Source organism: Nicotiana attenuata, chromosome 7 (assembly GCF_001879085.1).
Source record: "Nicotiana attenuata strain UT chromosome 7, NIATTr2, whole genome shotgun sequence".
Classification (NCBI taxonomy): Eukaryota; Viridiplantae; Streptophyta; class Magnoliopsida; order Solanales; family Solanaceae; genus Nicotiana; species Nicotiana attenuata.
The window spans coordinates 12,341,304-12,361,996 of record NC_031995.1 but is presented as its reverse complement, the minus strand read 5'-3'; the positions used below and the strand labels follow the sequence as shown (position 1 = coordinate 12,361,996).

Sequence of the window (20,693 nt, the reverse complement as noted above, 5' to 3'; positions counted from 1 at the left end):
TGAATTCGGTTATTCATGCACAAGAAGTGACCTTATTTGTGGCACATAAGAGGAGTGACGAAATTGCTCTCTCCTTCAAGTGTAGTACCCCGTTTTAATTTACGTGATATATTTGATTTCATACAAAGTTTAAGAAAAAATTAGAGTTTTTAAAACTTGTTATTCTAACTGTATACATTTTTGTATGGCTTATAGAACTTATTAAACTTGTGATCTTAAACATGGAGCATAATATTTGTGCGTCTATAAAAACTTCTCAGTATTAATTTAATTATTTTTAAATATAAAAATATAGTATAATTCTTTTTGTAATGAATTATTAAGAAATAATATTACGTAAACCGAAACGGAAAGGGTACTAAATAATATAGTTTATTACCTTTTTTACTTTCTTGTCTCTAATTTCTGATTGTGTAGTTAGTGTAAGTTGACTTGGATGAGGATTTTGGATGATGGCAGAGACCTAAATTCGGTTGAATTCCCAGATTGTGTAGTCCACGTTACTTTATCTAATCTAGTGTATTTGCAGCACTAGTTTATGAGTAGCTTTATGTGAATATGAATGAACGTAGGGGCACCTGTTTTGCATCTATTTATATAATATCTTCAATAATGTAATAGTGAAACGAGGATGGTGCATGAAATTGGTTATCATCTACTAAATGAATAAATAAAATTAAAAACGAAAAAATGTGCTAATGAAACTTCGCTTATGGAACTTATGTAGTTTGTAATTGTGATAGAACTTCTTCTATCAAATTTAAGATCCTCTTTGTATTTAGTCGTATACTGTTAAATGTTAATCTACTCTTACACTTCATAACTTACATATGGGTTAAGGTTCAAATAAATTAGATATAAGTTCGCACCATCATTTCTCAATTCTTCATGGTGTTAACAGCTATGGCTCATGGTGTTGTGTTCCTGGAATTATACTTTGACAGTACAGGGACAATCAAGCCTCTAATTAGCGATATGGCAAGAACATAAACAAAGATTATAAGGTCGATTTCTCCTTGACATCCTTCACATATATCTGGTGGCTCGCAAAGTGACATGAAAGAGCAAAAAAAATCATGTACGAAAATAAAATTCGCTCGAATTTGTTTAATCTCGACAGTCATTGCTTAGACCCTTTTGGATTCTAGCTCTCCTCAACTTTACGCAGAAATAATATCATGATAAAAAATAGTCATTTTCGATTTTACATAATTCAGCTCTCCCGAGTCCCAACCCATAGAGCAACATCATTAAACTACGCCGGAAACGTAAGGTCTGACGCCAAAGCCGATTTCCATTTCAGCTTCAGCAATAACTAACTATCTGCAACTTTACACAGAGCACTTCAATGAGACAAAAGGAAAGTAACACATCAGGTAAAGGTGTGCCGCTGAGAGATAAACTTGGAAACTTTCAAACACTTAAAAGCAAAGATGGACCCGATAGCCTCAGTTGCGCCACCAAAACATCAGCAAATGGATCTCACGGCAAAGCAACTTGAGCAAATTAGACAGCATTATCGACGTCTCCTTCCATTCCCCCTTGATAAATATCATAGGCATCTAAAACTTCTTGACTCATTTCATTCATATACCTCATTGAGGTCACTATTGATCATCTCTATAATCGGGGTTCTCCTTCAAGATGACAAAGCCTTCAAGAATGGGCGAGAGCGGAATGTATCTGTGCATTGACAACAAATATGAATAAGACAAGAAGCTATAGGAACTACACTGTTAAAATATTATGACTGGAATCAGTTGAAATGCGAAAAATTTAAAAAAAAATATGTCTGCAAAATCATATCAAACTCCAAAGCATAAGAAGAAGCATACTTCTCGGTTGCGAGCTCAGCTCGATCACCGGCAGCAAGGAGAACCGGGGTTGAGTGAGTCTGGAAACCAGTAATGGTCTTGGGTCGACCTGCCTGACCTACAACATCAACAGCTTGGCCAACACGGACAGGAACCGACAAGGGTTTCAAATTTTCATCCACAGTCAGCAGCATCCTCGGCTATGAAGCCAGAGTAGAAGGAAATAAAATTAGGAGCTGATAGTGGGAAAACCAGAACAGGATAAAAAAGAATAGGCTTGCTCAACAGATAGCAAACCTGCATAGCTAAAGTGAGGAAATATAGCACGTAGTGATATTTCCCCAAGATAATGGCCTTCATATCAAGACATGCATGCAGCATAGTTACCAGTCCAGCCAATGCAGTCCTGAAAAGGTTCAAAGCTGGTCAGCTATGCAGCTCTACATAGGATCAAAGAGAGCTAGTATATTAAACTTGAGCTGTATTCTATCAATCAGCCAACTAGCTCAATCCTCTGAATACTGATTAGTCATATTTTTTTTAAATCAGTTAAAGAACAAATCTACAACACAGACTGCAAAAGAAATGGCATTTAGCAGATTAGTGCTGAAGTTTGCAGTTTAATGCACCAATGTTCACTGTTGCACATCAAGATGAGAACTCTTCTTCATTGCATAAGAAAATCATTTTCAACTCGTGAGGTGGATATGCTTTTGAACGCTTTGTGTAGAGACTAGATAATGCTTGCCCTTCCAAACATCAATATGAAGAACCACATGCAAGTTGTAGAAGAGAGGGCTTACGGAGATAACAGAAAGTGTTCAGAATGATATGGTGAGAGAGTTAACAATCCCTTTCCCAAATGAACAAGACCTTGGGCAATCCGTACCTGCAGAAGTAGTGATGCCAATGATCAGAGAAAGGGGTCGTAATTGAATATTACAGGAGCCAAAAGAGAACTAAGAAAATTAGTTCTTACGCAGAAGAGAAGGTTGGCTTCTTTGTAATAGTAACTGGAGAGATTGCGCAGCATGCCAGCTATTCTGGCATTGTTTGTTCCTGCACCTATCAATCCCAAGGAAATGATAGCAGCCTACATACAGTATTTAGATGAGCAGTTGAGATTTGAGAAAGAAAAAAATCTATAGTAACACAAATATCTACTTTCTGCTGTTCCTCAAACATACCATAGCTACTTCGGAGTCTGAATCATGACTAAGCCTGCTCAGTGTGTCCATCACATTGACCTGTCCAAGCAACCAAGGAGCAAAACGTATGCTGGTACGTGAGAAACGAGAGAAGAAGAAAAAGCCTGGGCATCTACTGCTTATGATAAAACTTTCAGTAACTCAACATTAAAGAAGCAACAGAGAAGGACAAAATGAGGTCAATGATACATATATTTTCCAATATACCTTTGGATTTGAAATGCAGAGGAGGGCAAGAGCCAAAGGAACTGCTCTTCTGATATTTTGCTCTCCATACTGTAAAAGGTGTTCTAGCGAGCGTATGGCCATCTCGAGCCCCAGTTCTTCAGCCATTGCCACCATTGCAATACCAAGGACGGCAGGTCCCTGGAAGGTTTCACCCTTCTCAAAATGTTGGGCACATTGACCAAGAAAATGTTGGACCTGAGACATTGAATCTTTCAGCTATTGCTGTTACTCTCATGAAACCACTTAAAAGCACAAGTCTTGTACTACCTTGAGCACATTGCCTGTCCCAGCATAGGCACAAGAAAGCAGGGTCATATCGCAATGTTTTCTAATCTTTTCGTTGAAAGTCTTTGAGACCTCAGCTGTAGCCTCGACACTTTCCTATAAAAAATGGCAGATGGATCCAAAATCATCATGGCAAGAAAAAAGGTTCCGCAAGATCTAACAGTTCACTGCTAGAACATTGATCAACAAATATCCAGGCTATTGGGATACTAACATTAAGAACAAATATTTTTCGTTTCAAGGTTATTTCTATATAGCATTGTTACCTGTTTTCCAAGATACAGGAGACCAAGACCAAGAGGCAACAGGCGGGCAAAGGGCTCGCCTAATTCTGACTCACTTCTTTCCATCAATGCAAATATTATTGCCTGAGCAATCTCTTCATTGCACGAACCCACATATACCAATCCCAATGATATAGCAGTAAAGGCAAGCACATCAAGGGAAGCCTTACTATCTCCAAGTATTGGAGTCAATTTACTACGGATCTGAAAATCATGAAGTCAATTAAATAGCGTATACCTCTAGAAACTTCTGCTGTACCAAATATAAAGTTTTTACACAGTTGACCTATTGCTAAACTGCAAAAGAGTTTCATGTCCACACAAACCAAAAGATAACTAGGAACTCTACCTGCTCATTCTGAGAACCAGCATAAGCAAGACCAAGGCCCATTATAGCACCAATTCTAATTGAAGGGTCCTCTTTGTCTATGTACTCAGCTAGAAGTGCCAATGCCTGCTCAAAAAAATTAAATTAAAATCCAGGGCTAGCATGTTTTGCAGAAGAAACATAGTGAAACACAACATCAAGGAGCTCACAGGATCACATTCGTTCTTGATACCACAGTTTACAATCCCAACTCCTAATAGTGCACCGGCGATGACATGAGTATCAGTACTATGGAAATACTTGTCAATTTGTGCAAGACCAGAATCAACATCCCAAAGCAGGATCATACCCTAAATGTTTAGGCAGGAACAATCATTAATTCATGATAGATAATGAAAAAAGAACAGTGACACTCGACCAGTAAAACTACGCACCAGACTAGCTGCAGCACTAGCTTTTCCATGTTCTTTATTTTTGAAAAGCCAGCTTGTCGAGGCACCACCACTTGACGCCTCTGATGGTACAGTCATCAACTTATCCTGGAACAGAAATATAAAGTGAATAGAGTATGTAATATATATATATATATATATATATATATCCAGCAGAACCCATTATATACCTGACCGAAGCCAGCATTCACAAAGGCATTGACAAATGTAGAGGCCAAATTTTGTCTTGCTGAATCTACACTTGCCCCCGCACTAGCCCGGCCATCGAGCAAATGTGGCTGATAAATTAAAACAAAGGGAATCAGCCCAAATTTTGGTTACCAATGTCTTCTGTTTGCGGGGAGTGGTGATAGATAATAAACATAACTTCACCAAGGATGCCAGGAAATAACAAACAAGATATTTTGTTCCACTCACTGTTTTTCTTTTCTTCCTTCTAGTGGGTAATTCAAGGAGATAAAAGGAGTATTGAGATTACCTATTTGATAGCGGTAGCGACAGGATGAGCTGGAAAAGTATGAAATTATGGTGCTCTCTTTTTTTCTTATTCTTTTTTTGGAGGGGGGGAGGGGGGGGGGCGTTAAAAGCTAGTCTGCACTTGCCGACCATATGTTGGCAAAACATTGCTAGGTAAATACTTCGCCCACCAAAAGAAGATCGGCAAAAAGTCAACAGCACACACCTCCCAGGCAATGTCGGTTCATATATTTCAATTAAGGAATAGAGATTATAAGCAACAGTAGATGCAAAACAAACATAATTAGGAGGAAAGGATATATTAACAAGAGCAAACCTTGTATATGTCATCAGGGGTTTTTGGTTCCATGACCTCAATATCACGAGCAAGTGTAAGATAGCCTTCACTTAATTTAGCATTGTTAATAATCTCCTGTAATCCTTCTCTTTCTTCATCTTCTGCACACGTCTCTTCATCAAGCTCAAATGTCTGACCCTGCATTTCCAAACATTAAATCAGCAATCTGAGATGAACCATCAAAGACAAAACAGATTTATGTCACAAGCTATAAATCTTGCACAAATAACTCTCAGGGCAGGTGATGCGGGGTCAGGAGAGAAATTATTCGGAAATAAAGGGAAGAGAGGACGTGGAGAAGAAAGAGAATCCAATGAAATTTAGGATGGCCACCGAGGAAAATTCACACCGTGAGCCGGAAAATGACAAACAGAATAGAATAATGGAGAACTTACATGGCGAGCAAGAATGTAACAGAACTGCTTCTTCCGCAAAAGATCATCACACGACGTAAAAACTTGCTTTACATACTGCAAACAGATGCAAACCAAGAAAAAATAATTAACCTATACCCAAATTTCAATTTTAGAATCTATAGATCCACTAGACTCTAACTTAGAAGAAAACAGATCCATTAGACTTTAGCAAACATCCCTACACTCTAACAAGCCATGTTTCTTTTAAAGAACGGGAGGAGAATGAGAATAGAATTAAAAAGTGCATACCTGCAAGTTATCCAGGTATAGTGCAGTCACTAGCGCACTTGGATACTCCTCAAATTTCATATAGATAGTGTATGCAATATCAAGAACCAACATGTCATCAGGTCCAGGAAGGTATCTGTTAGACAGCAAAAATCATGAATTCTAATGCAGAGGTCATGGAGAATCTAATGTAAACATTAGACAATATTGAGGACACAGGAAATCGCCAGCAGAAAACACACAAAAGAAAGGATGTATCACATTTTTTTTGGTTTGATAAGTACATAGCATCTGTCTTTATATCTGGAAAAGAAGGCACCAGCATTTTACACCTTGGCTTCCACCAGAGAGGAAGGAATACACAACTAAAGCAAGCTGAGAATCGGAAAGAAGGCCTTCCGAGGCATTTTGCTGCTCAAGAGAGAACGAAAATTTGCATATATTTTTTTGATAAGGTAAATTGTATTAATCAAAAGGGAGAAAACTCCCGTATACAAGAAGTATACCAAAAAGTAGAGAATTTACATCAGAACATGATTCACTACAAATGACGCCAATCTTCTATACAAGCAGGGGCTATATGAGTGCACCAAAAACCGATCAAAGATAAAAGACTATTCTTAAGATGTGAAAAAGGAGACTCAATCCCCTCAAAAGCTCTCGTATTTCTCTCTCCTCAAACTATCCACATGAGAGCTAACGGAGTGAACTTACACGCCTTTTGCTTTCTTCTTCTGCGGAAACCGGCCCAGCTATATAACATTTCCTTAACGGTGCTTGGCATCACCCATTGAACACCAAAAAAATTCAGGATTGCCCTCCACAAACCCGAGGACACAGGGCAATGCAACAAAAGATGGTCAACTTCTTCCCCTGACCTTTTACACATGTAGCACCAACTAACAAATGTAATTCCTCTCTTTCGCAGATTTTCAGTAGTCAAGATCATTCCCCTTGCCGCCAGCCATGCAAAACAGCACGCCTTCGTGAGCGCCTTAGGAATCCAGATCGAGGAGTATGGAAAAGTGGCCTCCTCTCTCACTAACATACTCTGGTAAGAGGACTTTACGGTGAACAAACCATCGCCATGCAACCCCCATCTCCAAGAATCACAAGATGGTTGGGGCCTATCTTGCCCATATAGCAGTGCCAACAAATCTTGGAGCTCCGCAATCTCCCAATCTTGCATGTTCCTTCTAAATGAGAGGTCCCATACTACCCCCTTCATGCTCTTGCGAATCTGTTGAACCATCAATTCCTTCTGGTTTGAAACTCTAAAGACGTTGGGGAAAGAGACCCTCAGAGTATCCTCTCCACACCACCTATGATTCCAACAGTTGATTCTCCTTCCATCTCCCACCCTGTAAGTGATGTTGCCATTGAAGGCTTCCCAACTCTTCATGATGCTCCTCCACATGCCACACCCAAAAGGTGCTGTGATCGCCTTGGTCTTCCAACCCCCTCACGTGGAATCGTACTTTTCTACTATGACATCCCTCAATACAGCATGCTCTTCTATCCCGAATCTCCGCAGCCACTTCCCCAACAAAGCTCTGTTGAATACCCTAAGATCTTTTACTCCAAGTCCACCCCACTTCTTTTGGGAAGTGACTGTCTGCCAATTCACTAGATAAAACTTTCTAGTTCCATCCGCCGCATCCCAAAGAAAATTCCTTTTAAGTCGCTCCAGTTTTTCTGTGATGCTCACACAGGGACAAGTAATAGGTGGGCATACTCGATAAAGTGCTTTTAATAAGCACTTCCTTACCGTCTTTTGACAAGTACCATTTCTGCCAGCCTGCTAATCTTTTTTCAACCCTTTCGATCACTGGATTCCAAACCGTAGTATCCTTATACGAAGCGCCCAATGGGAGACCCCGGTAATCAGTGGGAAGAGAGCCCACCTTGCATCTAAGAACATAAGACAAAGCATCGATGTTAATAACCTCACCCACCGGGAAAATCTCACACTTGCCGAGGTTGATTTTGAGTCCTAATACAATCTGAAACCACTGCAGGAGCTGCTTCAGGTAGGTTAATTGATCCATATCAGCATCACAGAAAACCAAGGTGTCATCTGCAAAAGCAAATAAGAAATTCTTCAGGCACTGGGCGCCCCGATCGGAGTTGAGAATCCTCGCAAGAAGCCTCCGCCCGCCGCACGATCCAACATTTTACTCAAAGCATCCATCACTAGAATGAATAACATGGGGGATAGGGGGTCACCTTGCCTGAGACCCCCGGAGCTGCTAAAGAAACCACACGGGCTACCATTAACCGGGACAGAGAATCTGACTAAGGAAATGCAAAACTTGATCCATCCCCTCCATCTTACCCCAAACCCCATCCGTATCATAATGAAATCCAAGAACTCCCAATTGGCATGGTCGAAAGCCTTCTCAAGGTCCAACTTGCATAGTAAGCCGGGTTCTCTATTTTTCCTTCTGGAGTTTACAAGTTCATTTGCCACCAAAGCAGCGTCTAGGATCTGCCTACCTTCCACAAACGCATTTTGAGAGGACGATACAGACACGTCAAGAACCTTCTTGAGTCTAATGGATAGCACTTTAAAAATAATCTTGTAAATGCTCCCCACGAGACTAATAGGCCTGTAGTCTCTAATACAAGATGCACCTTCTTTCTTAGGCACAATGGTAATAAAAGAAGCATTGATACTTCTCTCGAAAACACCATTCACGTGGAAGTATTCAATGGCTTCCATCAACACCCCCTTAATGGTGTCCCAACAAAGCTGGAAGAAGGCCAAGGAGAAACCATCAGGCCCGGGGGCCTTATCACCAGCACAACTCAACACAGCCTCATGCACTTCCTCCTCCTCGAAAGCCCTTTCTAGCCACTCACTGTCTCCCTCCACTATGTAGTTGAACTCTATCCCCCCCCCCCCCCCAAAGTAGGCCTCCAAGTAACTTTCTCTTTGTATATGTTCTCATAAAACCCCACTATTGCCCATTTTACCTCCTCCTCTCCCTCAATCCTCACCCCCTCCACAACCAAGGACTCTATGAAGTTTCTCCTTCAATTTGCAACCGCAACCCTATGGAGAAACTTGGTATTCGAATCCCCCTCCTTTAACCAAAGCGCCCTCTATTTTTGCCGCCAACTAGTCTCCTGAGCTATTGCTAACTCGACTATTTCCCTCTTAACCTCCCCTAGTCTTGCTTTCTCAGATTCATCTAACTCCCTCGCCCCTTCCCCTCTCTCTAATTCCCCCAATTCATGCATAAGCTCCCTCATTTTAACTTCTACCCTCCTAGAAACCTCCTTATTCCACCTAATAATATCTCTGCAGTTTAAGTTTCTTCGAAAAACGGAATGAAGGTGTCCCTGATACCCCGTAGCTTGTCCACCATTCTTTCACTTTGTCACCAAATCCTGGCACTTTCAACCATATGTTCTCGAATCTGAAAGGAGCACCCCCCCCCCCTCCATCTGCATCCATCAAGCAAGATAGGCAAATGATCCAAAGTCAGCCTAGGTAAAGAAATCTGCAGCACATTCGGCACCAGCTCATCCCAGGAGGAGGAGGACGATATCAGAAATCTATCAAGTCTAGACCTTGAATTGGAATCCTCCGCTCTGGCCCAAGTAAACCTTTCCCCTGACAGAGGAAGGTCAATGAGAAAGTGATCATTGATGAAGTCAGAAAACTCCTCCATGGCCCTCGAAATCAGACTACACCCTAATCTCTCCTCCGGGAATCTAATAGTGTTAAAAGTGTCCCCCTAGAACCCATGGAATGTCCCATTCCCCCATAACATTGGCAGTTCCACCCAGAAAGACACCTTGGACCCTTCTCCTACCGGTCCGTACACTCCCCCAAATCCCCACTCCACCCCACTGACTCTATCTTTGACAAGAACTGCTAAAGAAAAAGCTCCCTTCTTAATCTCCTTTACCTCCAAGCTTCTATCATCCCACATAAGAAGAATGCCCCCGGCACTTCCCGCTGCTGGGACCCAATCATATTTTACCCAACTACCTCCCCAGACACTCCTCACAATCGCATCCGACAAAACTTCCATTTTGGTCTCCGGGAAACAAACTAGGTTGGCACCCCACTCTCTAACTCCCCCTTTGATGATGGCCCTCTCGTTAGGGTCATTCATCCCCCTCACATTCCATGAAAGAATCTTAACTTCCATAAGTAACAATATCCCTTTTTCCTCCACCCCCCTAGCTGAGCTCCCTTCCTCCCTGTCACACACCCGGCCCCTTGTCTAGTACACCACTACATCCCCTAAATTATTTAGCTTAACATCTTGACCCAGCACCCACCCTGCACCATCATAAAAAGATGGCTGCTCAATCTCCCTTAACAGTTCTAACACCCCATCTTCTTTCCCTTCAAAAGGAACACCTAAAAACTTTCCAAAGTTGAATAGTTTATCCTCCATCTAGAAGGACATATCCCCTCCTCCAATCCGTGACGAAATTGGACAGACATCTTCTATATGTACCCTTTCCTTGCTCCTACCGCAGGAATACCAGACCATAGCATTGCTAGCAATAGAAACTTTAGGTGCCGAAAGGATCTCACCATTTCCTTGAGAGGCACCAACCTCTGAGATTAACACCCTGCTGCTATAGGAATGTCTAGAAACGCCAGCAGTTTAGCGTGAAGGAAGAGAGCATGGAACCCTTGGCGGCATATTAACTGGAATTGCTGGTCCGGCACTAACATCAATTGGGGCATGCGCAACAATCTCCCCAGAAGAAGAAGGAGCTTGAAGTGTAACCTCAACACAGCTAAGCACAGGAGAAGGTGAAGGGGCGATGGAGCTGGGTCCATCAGAGGCGGGAGGCCGTGGAATAACACCACCAGCTTTAGCCGGTGCTGCCACTGAAGCAGCGCCCATCAAAGAGGGGCGCTTGACACTAGAGCTCAGGAGCCTTATCAGGCGCAACTTGAAATAATTTGGGCCCCTTAGGATCAATTCTAATAGAATTGGGAAAAGTTGCTGGGACCATGTGTGGAGGCCCAGGCCTATACTTGCTAAAAACTTGTCCGGTCCTATGATAATTAAAAGAGGATCGGCCGATTCTGCCTTTCCAGCCCGCATCACTAACCCAGGGATGTCTTGGTGCATGTTATTTGCCGATGATATAGTGTTGATTGACAAGACGCGTAGCGGAGTTAACGCGAGGTTGGAGGTCTGGAGACAGACCTTGGAGTCTAAAGGTTCCAAACTAAGCAGAACCAAGACAGAATACTTGGAGTGCAAATTCAATGACGGGACCCATGATGCAGACGTAGAGGTTAAGCTTGATGCTCAAGTTATCCCCAAGAGAGCGAGTTTTAAGTATCCCGGGTCTATTATCTAGGGTAACGGGGAGATTGACGGAGATGTCGCACATCGCATCGGAGCGGGATGGATGAAGTGGAGGCTCGCTTCCGGTGTTTTGTGTGATAGGAATGTGCCGCTAAGACTTAAGGGTAAGTTTTATCGAGTGGTGGTTCGACCAACATAGCCGATGGGGCTGAGTGTTGGCCAGTCAAGAACCCCCATGTGCAGAAGCTGAGAGTAGCAGAGATGAAGATATTGAGATGGATGTGTGGGTGTACCAGGAGAGATAGGATTAAGAATGAAGCTATCCGGGTCAGAGTGGGAGTAGCCTCCGTGGAGGACAAGATGCGGGAGTCAAGGCTGAGATGGTTCAAACATGTTAAGAGAAGAAGCATCGACGCTCCTGTCAGGAGGTGTGAGAGGTTGGCCGTAGAGGGTTTGAGAAGAGGTCAAGGTAGGCCTAAGAAGTACTGAGGAGAGGTGATTAGGCAGGACATGGCGCTGCTTCAGCTCACTGAGGACATAACCCTTGATAGGAGGGTATGGAGGTCGAGGATTAAGGTAGAAGGTTAGTAGGTAGTTTATAGTTGTTCGCCGATAGTCTTAGTAGCATGCATGTCTCTTCATATTCTTAGATTTTTATTACGTTATGTGGTTTTGTTCGCCTCAGGTATTGTATCCCCTGTTGCTATTATTTGGTACTACTTATCCTTTATCTCCCCCTTTTCTTTTCTCTTCTATCTTTCTTCCTTCCTAGCTTTCCTCCTTTTCTTCTTGCCCTTCCTGAGCCGAGGGTCTATTGGAAACAGTCTCTCTACCCGCATTAGGTAGGGGTAAGGTCTGCGTACAGACTACCCTCCCCAGACCCACATGTTGGGATCAAACTGGGTTTGTTGTTGTTGTATCACTAACCCAGGGGCATTCACGCCTTTCCAGCCCGCATATATTATAAACTACTAATTAATCAGAACACAACGCAATAATTCAGACTTCACTTCCACAAAGTTATCCACTCTCAAATATAGGCTTGCAAGGGGCAATGAACAAGGATCTCCTCAGTACCCATAGAGGAAATGCCTTCAGTTTATTCTCGTAGAAAGACCCAACAGACTATAACCATGCTTCAGACTCTCCCTAATATCCTTTCCTATTACAAATTTCATTCGTCATTTGATAAATTCTTTTGAGTAATTGTGTGAACCAACAATTGTTACAGAATAAAGTTTCTTAGGAAGTGGTAGGCCCTCGTCTCCAAAAGGTAAAAAGGTAAGCATAAATAATCAAAAAGACGTCTAGGCAATGCTCAAGGGCACTGAATCAATATAGCACAATAGGAACGTCAAATAAACACATATCATCAGTTCGAATACTGGCTAATGAACTAGGTCTAGTATTTAGGTAGAGAAGGCCAGGGGCAGAGAGGCGCATTATCCACCGAGTTCCGAAGCTTGATACAAAGGATTTGCAGGTTATCAAAAAAAGGTCTCTTTCTAAGCAATTCATCAATTTTAGTTAAGAACTCAGAAATCTACAACCCAACGCGATGTAGCCACAAATAACACTATGTATGTAAATGTTCATAGCGCTAGAGTGGTTCCGCACTCCTGGCCAGCTTTCCTTTGGTCGGACCAGTGTTAAAAAAAGCGGGCGCTTACTCGCTTTAAGCGAGAAGCGAAGCGGAGCGGGAGGGGTATCGCTACCAGTGTTGAAAGCGGCTCAGGTATGCATAAGCGACCGCTTCTCTCTAAAAAGCGAGAAGCGGTGAAGCGCCCAAAAGCGATCGAAGCGGACGATTTTTCAATTAAAAGACCCCCAGTCTTTTTTCAAAAGACCCAAATCGTTGTTTCTGTTTTAGCACTTCTTCGATTTCTTTAGCAGCAAACTAGGGTTCTTCAAACCAGCGATTTCTTCCTGACTTCAAGCAGCGATTTGTTCAAGCAAACTAGGTTTCTTCTTCTTCTTCTTCAAGACTTCAACAGTACAACAGCAACTTAGTTTCAACAAGTTTTCATTCTTCTTCTTCTTTTTCTTCTTTTTCTTTTTCTTCGTCTTCTCTTCTTCTTTTTCTTTTTCTTTCTAAACGTCCAAAAAGCGCCGAAATGCTGGCGAATTTTTTTCAGAAAAATTTTGCCCAGTTTCTGCCCAATTATTTATTTATTTATTTATTTAAATTCCGCTTCACTTAAAAAAAGCGGGCGCTTCACTTCTCGCTTCTCGCTTTTCGTGAAATGGGGGTTGTCGCTTTTCCTCGCTTCACGCTATTTTTAACACTGGGTCGGACTTTCTTACTGCGGCAATAGAACAGCCCTACTATTTATGTTAGTTTCATTATCAAGTAAACATCGAAACTTATGGGTTGGTAGGAAACTGCAAATAAGTGTGAACGATGATAATAACTAAAAGCATAAACACTACACATTGACATAACTCCAAGAAATCTAATTTTGCCAAGAGAAATTCAAAGGATTCATATATGATAACAGAAACTCCAAAATTGTGTCCTTAGCAAACTCACTTTGCCGAACTGGTGAGATAGGAGCACGTCCTTTTGTAATTTGTACTATCAACATGCTCGACTAAAAGATCAAGATCTTCGACCTGAAATTATTCAAAAAAGATATCTCACTAATGACTCGCATAGAAACGACATATAATTATGTAAGGGCAGGAAACAAATACCTCCATTAAAAGATCGACAGCCTCAGGTTCAGCATTATGCTGCATTGCAGAACAAGATAGCAGTCAAAAATTGGTAGCCTTTCAAACAAAAGAAAAAGAGATGAAAACCAATCTACGCTTCCCCCATCAGAACAGGATAAAAGGAAAGATACCTTTATAGATCTATCCTGCAACTCAACTACAATTAGATATGCAAAATGATACCTTCATGTGAAAAGCAACAATTTGTTGCACAAGCTCCATTAGATCATCAATTGGGCCTTCTTCACCCTGAAATAGTTTACACATCATAAGAACAGAAACAGAAAAGCTGATTAACACCTCATTTCAAAAGTTATTGCATGATGTAGATATAAAAAAGCATGTTGTAACATTCACAAAATAACGGTAGAAAAAGGCGTGAAGTTGTTTGCTACTGTTTATTTAAGTAAATTAACAATATAATATAGATAAATGTCACAATCTTCAAGCAAAAGATTTGTACACATAACTTATTGTCCAGGTAAGAGAAACAATGACTTGTAAAAAGATGATAATATGTACATATGTACAGTAGCAGGAAAGTTAGCCTGAATTGCATATGCATAAAGTAACCAAACTCTAAACAAAGGATGAACAACACAAGCTGTAGAAAAACACATTAAAATATTCTTCTAATACTTTACGCAACTTAAGAAATGAAGGAAAACGAACCTGCCGTTTTGCATACTCTTGTGAAATTTCTCCAGCCAAGTTCCTGTAGAAACAGTCAGTTACCCAGTACTTGAGCGAAAAAATGGATTAAGCAAGAATTGGGAAATGAAACACATTAATTCACACACAGAGTAACCTGCCTAGAGTTAGTATCTCAATCAGACACCCATCTCATGAATTGCAATGGATAATTAGCATTAACATCACACAACAGTATAGACACACTTCTTTGGATGAGGGTGACAGTGATGTCCAGGTCAGTTTGCGCCCAACCCGCAATCGGACAGCATACTAAATCCCATAAGCACAGGTGCAAGTTATCCCTGCCGCTAAGGCTGGAGTAGATGGGCCCACACTGAATGTTGTAGATGGGATTCGGATTAGGAATCTCCATATTATTACTCCTACAGCTCAACCCCCCACCCCGTGCGGACAAGGGCATAGATACACTTTACTACTGCTAAGAGTTCCTTACCACTTAAAATGGACCAAAACTCATAAAAATCTATAAGAGTTTATTTCCTGATCCTACGTCGACTTAACATGCAACTGCACTAGGTCATCATTGATGTCTGCCCAGAATGGGAATTAACATAAATGAGCCTGTTTAAGAGCCGTACAGCACAGAGAAGATGCAGATTTTCTAAAGTCGGTTACTGGTTTGCTATTACAAAGTAAGTTCTAAGATAATCACAAATAAAATAAACATGGGAAAAAACAAAGAGGATAAGGAAACTTGAATAGGAGTTTAAAAAGACAATGTTACTAGATGTCAAGCATACCTAACGTATTCATGTCCCCAGGAACCAATATCGCCTTGAGAACCCAACAGTCTATACTTCAAGCTCTCCTGTAAGAACCAATAAATTAGTAATAGTCATAAAATAGATGATAAAGTTGTTAAAGTCGCCAACACGAGTAATAGTATATCACACATGCATAATTATTAGTACTCCAAAATAGAACATACCCTTTCTCCTTCAGCAGACATTGTCAATGCCAAAACAGAAAGTATATCTGCCAGAAGTTTCTGCATGCAGTTGAAGTTGCGTGAGTGAAATTTATTCAACTTTTACAACGATTAAGTGCAATGCCAGTTCCATACCTTCATATCCGAGTCTGGCATTTTCTCATAATATCCCTTTAGTGTTCCATAGTGGGGACGCAAGAACTTTAATGGTTTTGGAACTGATGTCATCGAGCTCGTTGATGTACGAATTTCCTGTCTATAACATAGGAAAGATAATAAGCAAAATAGACTAAAACGAGATGTCCTTGCTTATGTAAAGGAAAGACCCTAAAAGTTTAAGGATTGAAGATTTAAACTGGGATCTGATTTCTCATTCAAACAGAGAAATATGCATGCCTCATAATGCATGTAGCGCATGCTAATTCAACAAAGAGCTATCTTTTACACATCCATACATTTATTTTCCATGGGTTTTAATGTCTAATCGATGGATGTCTAAGGACTTCCAAAGGAGGTCGCATCTCTTTCTGAAAAAGTTCCCAAAAGAAAATGCCAGCTAATGATAAACTTGCACCTATTACATTTGATATCCAAGATCACTTTACTAATAGGTGTAAGCATATAAACCTATTCGTCGGGAGGAGAAAAAAAAAAAGAGAAAAGGGGGAATGTTGGACAATCTTCAACCTGCTATTACCAATAATGAGATAAGGCATCTTAGAGCACTAAAGGCAACTTCTATCATCCCTCAAATGTCAAAAAAAAAAAACAAGCATGCAAAATTCCAGAATAAACTAGAAAAAAAGCCCCAAAACACTTACTATTAAGGTTCAAAGTTAAGCTCAACAAAAGCAAGTAGCTTTTACACTATCTATAGCTGTAAACATTGTCCAACTTAAATGGGAATTCAGCAACTCACCTCAACAACTACCCCTCAATCCCAAACTAGGCGGGCTTCAGTATCCACTTTCCGGTAAATACAAATTCCACATGTATTACAAAAGAAAGGGGAAAAATAAGATACCTCATGCTCTCAAGAGCAACCTTCTGTAATCCTGGATCAGTGTCTTGAACTCTCTCCACATACAGTTCCAATTGCTGCTTCAATGCGAAATCCTCCTCCGACTAATACCACCAAAATCAACATATAAACAAAAAAAATACAATTAAAACATAAACTGAGCAATTCTGTTGGAGTTCAGTGATTGCTTTGATACTTACGAGATCTTCGTCTTTCTTATCATCCTTCTTCTTTGGGTCCTTAGAAGGAACCTTAATGGTGGCCTCTTCTCTGGCGGACTTGTCACCGCCGGTGCTACCGCTAGCACCTGTACTGTTTGGATCCGGAGTCTTTGACATTTTTAGCTAAAACCCTAGCAGAGAAATTGCAGAGATATAAGTATAAATTATCGAAGTGAATTGTGTAAATAGCTTAGTTTTTATTCAAATACAGGTGAACATACGGGAAGAAAACGAGCACTGACTATAGAAGAACAAGAACAAAGGTTTTCGTTTTCAGCAAGCAAAGGTTTGTACTTTGGTTTTCTTTCCCAGACTTTGTTATATCTGCAGACAAACCAGAGAAGAAGTGAAACCGGATCCTGGGCTTTCCACTTTAACAGCCCAATGAGGAAGAAATTCAAAAATAGCCAGATTTACCACTCGTCGTTGAAAAATAGCCAAGTTTCAAAAGTCATCGAAATTTAGCCATTTTAAATCTGAGCGAAAATACTGTTCAAAATCCGAAAAAATACGTCCGCAAATTTTACCGGAGTTCCAGCATAAGTATGCTTGAACTCCCGTAAATTTTACGAGAGTTCCAGGATAACTATGCTGGAACTCCCGCAAATTTTACGGGAGTTCAAGCATAATTATGCTGAAACTCCCGCAAATTTTACGGGAGTTCCAGCAAGTATAATTGTCCAGTATAATATACTGGAGTTTGGAGCACTGGTGCTCCAGTCTCCCGCAAATTTTACAGGAGTTAGCAAAGTATACCGGTCCAGCATAATATGCTGGAGTTCGTACACAAATGCACTAGAACTCCCGTATGTTATACTGGATCGGTCCCTGTTGCAGCAAAATAGTGGCTATTTTTCATTGACTTGATAAACACTGGCTATTTTTCATTGACCAGTGTAAAAACTGGCTATACCATGATATTTTAACGTAACTCCCGCTTGGGGCCTTGATTGATCCAACATCTTAAATTTGTTTAATTGGATAGATAGAAAATATGGAAAAACTGCACAGTTTAGCCGCTCCTAAAAATAATAACCGATAAAATATTTGACTAGCAGATTTAATTATTTTTAACCGACCAATCAAATGAGCAACCTGCCCAAAATTAATTTCGTTTCAGCTATTCTATAGTGTTATAGGCCTTAAAATCACCACGCCATGCATTCAAGGAACTAATAAGCTAAAATTATGCTATTAAAATAGATAAGATTCACAAAAGGTTCATTGAAAAATATTCATTATAGTTGAGTTTCAAATTTTACATGTGATAGTGACTACTTTTTAATTATTGAGCTGAAAATGGCTAGTCGGTGCAATTGCTACTATTACACTAGGTTCAAAATCTTAGCATACAATTCAAACCACAATGTCAGAGTTTGAATCATGTATTCTTTATTAATGATGTGAAGATAAAGAGATAAAGGCAATGTACCCCAATTTGGTTTAGCCTCTTATATGGAAGCTGCTTTCAGTGATCGAGAAAGAACATATAGTTCTTTATTACTTCAACAGATCGGGATTATATACTTAAACTGTAAGTAAAAACGATGATCGTAATCCCATTACAAAAAATCGGAATTATTGTGGTGGTTAGATAACGACGGTTCATCAAAACCGCCGCAATATATATCATTATACGGTGGCGTTCCAGACGCCAATAGTGCATATGTTAAAACGGTTTTTTGTTTAAATTACAGGGTTCAAAACTGCCACTAATTAGACCAATTTTTTATAATTCTTTTTCCTCTACATATTTAGAACTCCTCCCCTAATATTTAATATTAAAAACTTTATTTTAGTTTTGAATAGACTTTAAACAAGGCAAAATAGAGTCTAAACATTAAGAACTCCCAAAGCCCTAAACAGACGGTCTTCTCTCTCTATATATACACCTTCTCTCTCTTTCTCTCTCAAAAATACTGATTCCCCCAAATCGTTTAAGGTCATATCCTTTAATGATTATCCCAAATCCTTTAGCTTTTATATAAGGAGATAAGATTTTAACTCGTTTAAGGTAATGTGTTCGAATTCGTCTATAAATAGCCCTTTTCTGATAAATACTTGCTTCAATACGTCTCCGGTTTCAAGTCGTTCATGTAATTCCTTTCAAAATGCCGTTGATTTCACTGATTTAAGGCGTGCATGTGTGTGTATTGGATGGATATCAGTTTAAATCACTGATTTTAGTCGTGAATTTCACTGATTTAGGTTTCGAGTTTGCTGATTTAGCCATTGATTTGATTGATATTACGCGTGCATGTGTGTGTATTGGACGAAGATCAGTTTACATCACTGGTTTTAGCTGTCGATTCGCTTCTTAAGCCATCAATTTCACCGTTTGGCGGTCAATTTTATTGATTCGGCCGTCGGTTTAGCTGTCAATTTATGCTAATAGTTTTATTTCTTTTTTCTTTTATTTTTGTGTCAAGTTTTGTTACTTTTCTGTTCAATTAAGTTTGTGTTTGTTTAAATTTTGATATTTTTAGTTTTTATTCTGCTAATATTAACCTAATATCGTTTATGGCCTTGATAGGTAGCCGAGGAATCTAAAACAGTTGGTAAAGCTATTGGGATCTACGTCGACAAAATTTTTTGATAGCTATAGTTAACTTTATCCTTTCTTTTGAGTAGCTTTCTTTTTTTAAAGGTAAATTGATTCTTTCTTAGTGTTGAGTTACCTACTAGCAGTTGATAACTAGGGATTATGATGCATTTTACACTCCTTCTTCCGTAAGTTTTGATTAGAAATGTGTACAAAATAGTCCCAAAAGCTCACAAGTTGTGCTTGATTGCAGGTTTGATCATCAAGGTGACAAGGAGCCAAAAACCAGGTCAAAAAGGAGTGAAACTAGCACAAGTACCAAGACAAGACCAAGCTCGGTCAAACAGGGCCAGTGCGGCCGCACGCCATTTTGTGCGGTCCGCAAAGGAGAAGTTCAGAGAGTACCAATCTCAGACAGAAAAGCAACGCGGCTGCACTCAATTCTGTGCGGTCTGCATTGACTTCACTACGGCCGCACTCGATTCTGTGCGGTTTGCAGAGCTCAACTTTCGATAGTATCAAATTGGAGGGGCCAATGCGGTCCGCGTTCCATTTTGTGCGGACCGCAACAGGAGCCATCGCGGCCGCGGTGCATTTTGTGCGCTCCGCGGTGGCCAAGATCATAGAGCAAGAATTCTAGCTGAAAGCCTTAGTGCGGCCACACTCGATTTTGTGTGGTCCGCACTGGTCCCGCAAGGGTATTTTTGTCCAAGATTTTTGATCTAGTATAAATAGTTTCTTTTCCCATTTTAGGTCATCAGTTAGATTCTAGAATAGAGCTGCGCTCGTGAATAGGCTTTTCTTGCCATTTGGAGTAATTTTACAATAGTTTTACCATTGATTCTTCAAGTTTTAATTAGTAATTTAATTTTATGGGTTTATCTTCATCTATTTCTTTGTTTTTCTCTATTATCATGAGTAGCTAGACCCATCAGCTAGGGTTGTGGCTCAACCCTAGTGTGGTTAATTGATGGGTCTTGTATTTTAAGGTTTGAATGTCTATGGGTGTTTGATATTTGGACTAATTTATGGTTTTATTGTTGAATTAGTGGTTGCAAAAACTAGTTTATGCTTTGTTGATTTTGGCTCTTCTTGAGAAAGAGAGTCTAAGTCTCTAGAATTAGTCCAACAAGGAATTGGGGCCTACCATGATATTTTAACGTCTTTTAAACCCAAAATGGTATAGTTTGGTTAAATTAGCACG

The 20,693-nt window shown here is 40.3% G+C and overlaps 1 protein-coding gene across 1 annotated transcript; it reads right to left on the bottom strand.

Moving 5' to 3' along the window:
• Nucleotides 992-17,278, bottom strand: LOC109228701 (26S proteasome non-ATPase regulatory subunit 2 homolog A-like). Its single transcript, XM_019393868.1, has 26 exons — nucleotides 17,169-17,278; nucleotides 16,927-17,078; nucleotides 16,730-16,830; nucleotides 15,841-15,961; nucleotides 15,706-15,765; nucleotides 15,518-15,585; nucleotides 14,736-14,778; nucleotides 14,247-14,312; nucleotides 14,043-14,081; nucleotides 13,879-13,961; nucleotides 6,079-6,193; nucleotides 5,809-5,883; nucleotides 5,393-5,551; nucleotides 4,770-4,877; nucleotides 4,582-4,686; nucleotides 4,357-4,497; nucleotides 4,169-4,273; nucleotides 3,802-4,023; nucleotides 3,518-3,631; nucleotides 3,230-3,445; nucleotides 3,002-3,061; nucleotides 2,794-2,907; nucleotides 2,618-2,703; nucleotides 2,112-2,220; nucleotides 1,836-2,014; nucleotides 992-1,683 (listed from the first exon to the last, which is right to left on the bottom strand). The coding sequence occupies exons 2-26, from the start codon at nucleotides 17,062-17,064 to the stop codon at nucleotides 1,608-1,610; spliced, it is 2,703 nt and encodes a 900-aa protein (XP_019249413.1). The 5' UTR covers nucleotides 17,065-17,078; nucleotides 17,169-17,278; the 3' UTR covers nucleotides 992-1,607.

Coding starts and splice junctions, on each gene's coding strand:
- LOC109228701 (XM_019393868.1), bottom strand. CDS start 17,064: ATGTCAAAGACTCCGGATCCAAACAGTACAGGTGCTAGCGGTAGCACC. Junction 14,313..14,735: donor AAGAGTATGCAAAACGGCAG/GTTCGTTTTCCT, acceptor AAACTATTTCAG/GGTGAAGAAGGCCCAATTGA. Junction 4,878..5,392: donor CCCCTGATGACATATACAAG/GTTTGCTCTTGT, acceptor TTAATTTATCAG/CCACATTTGCTCGATGGCCG.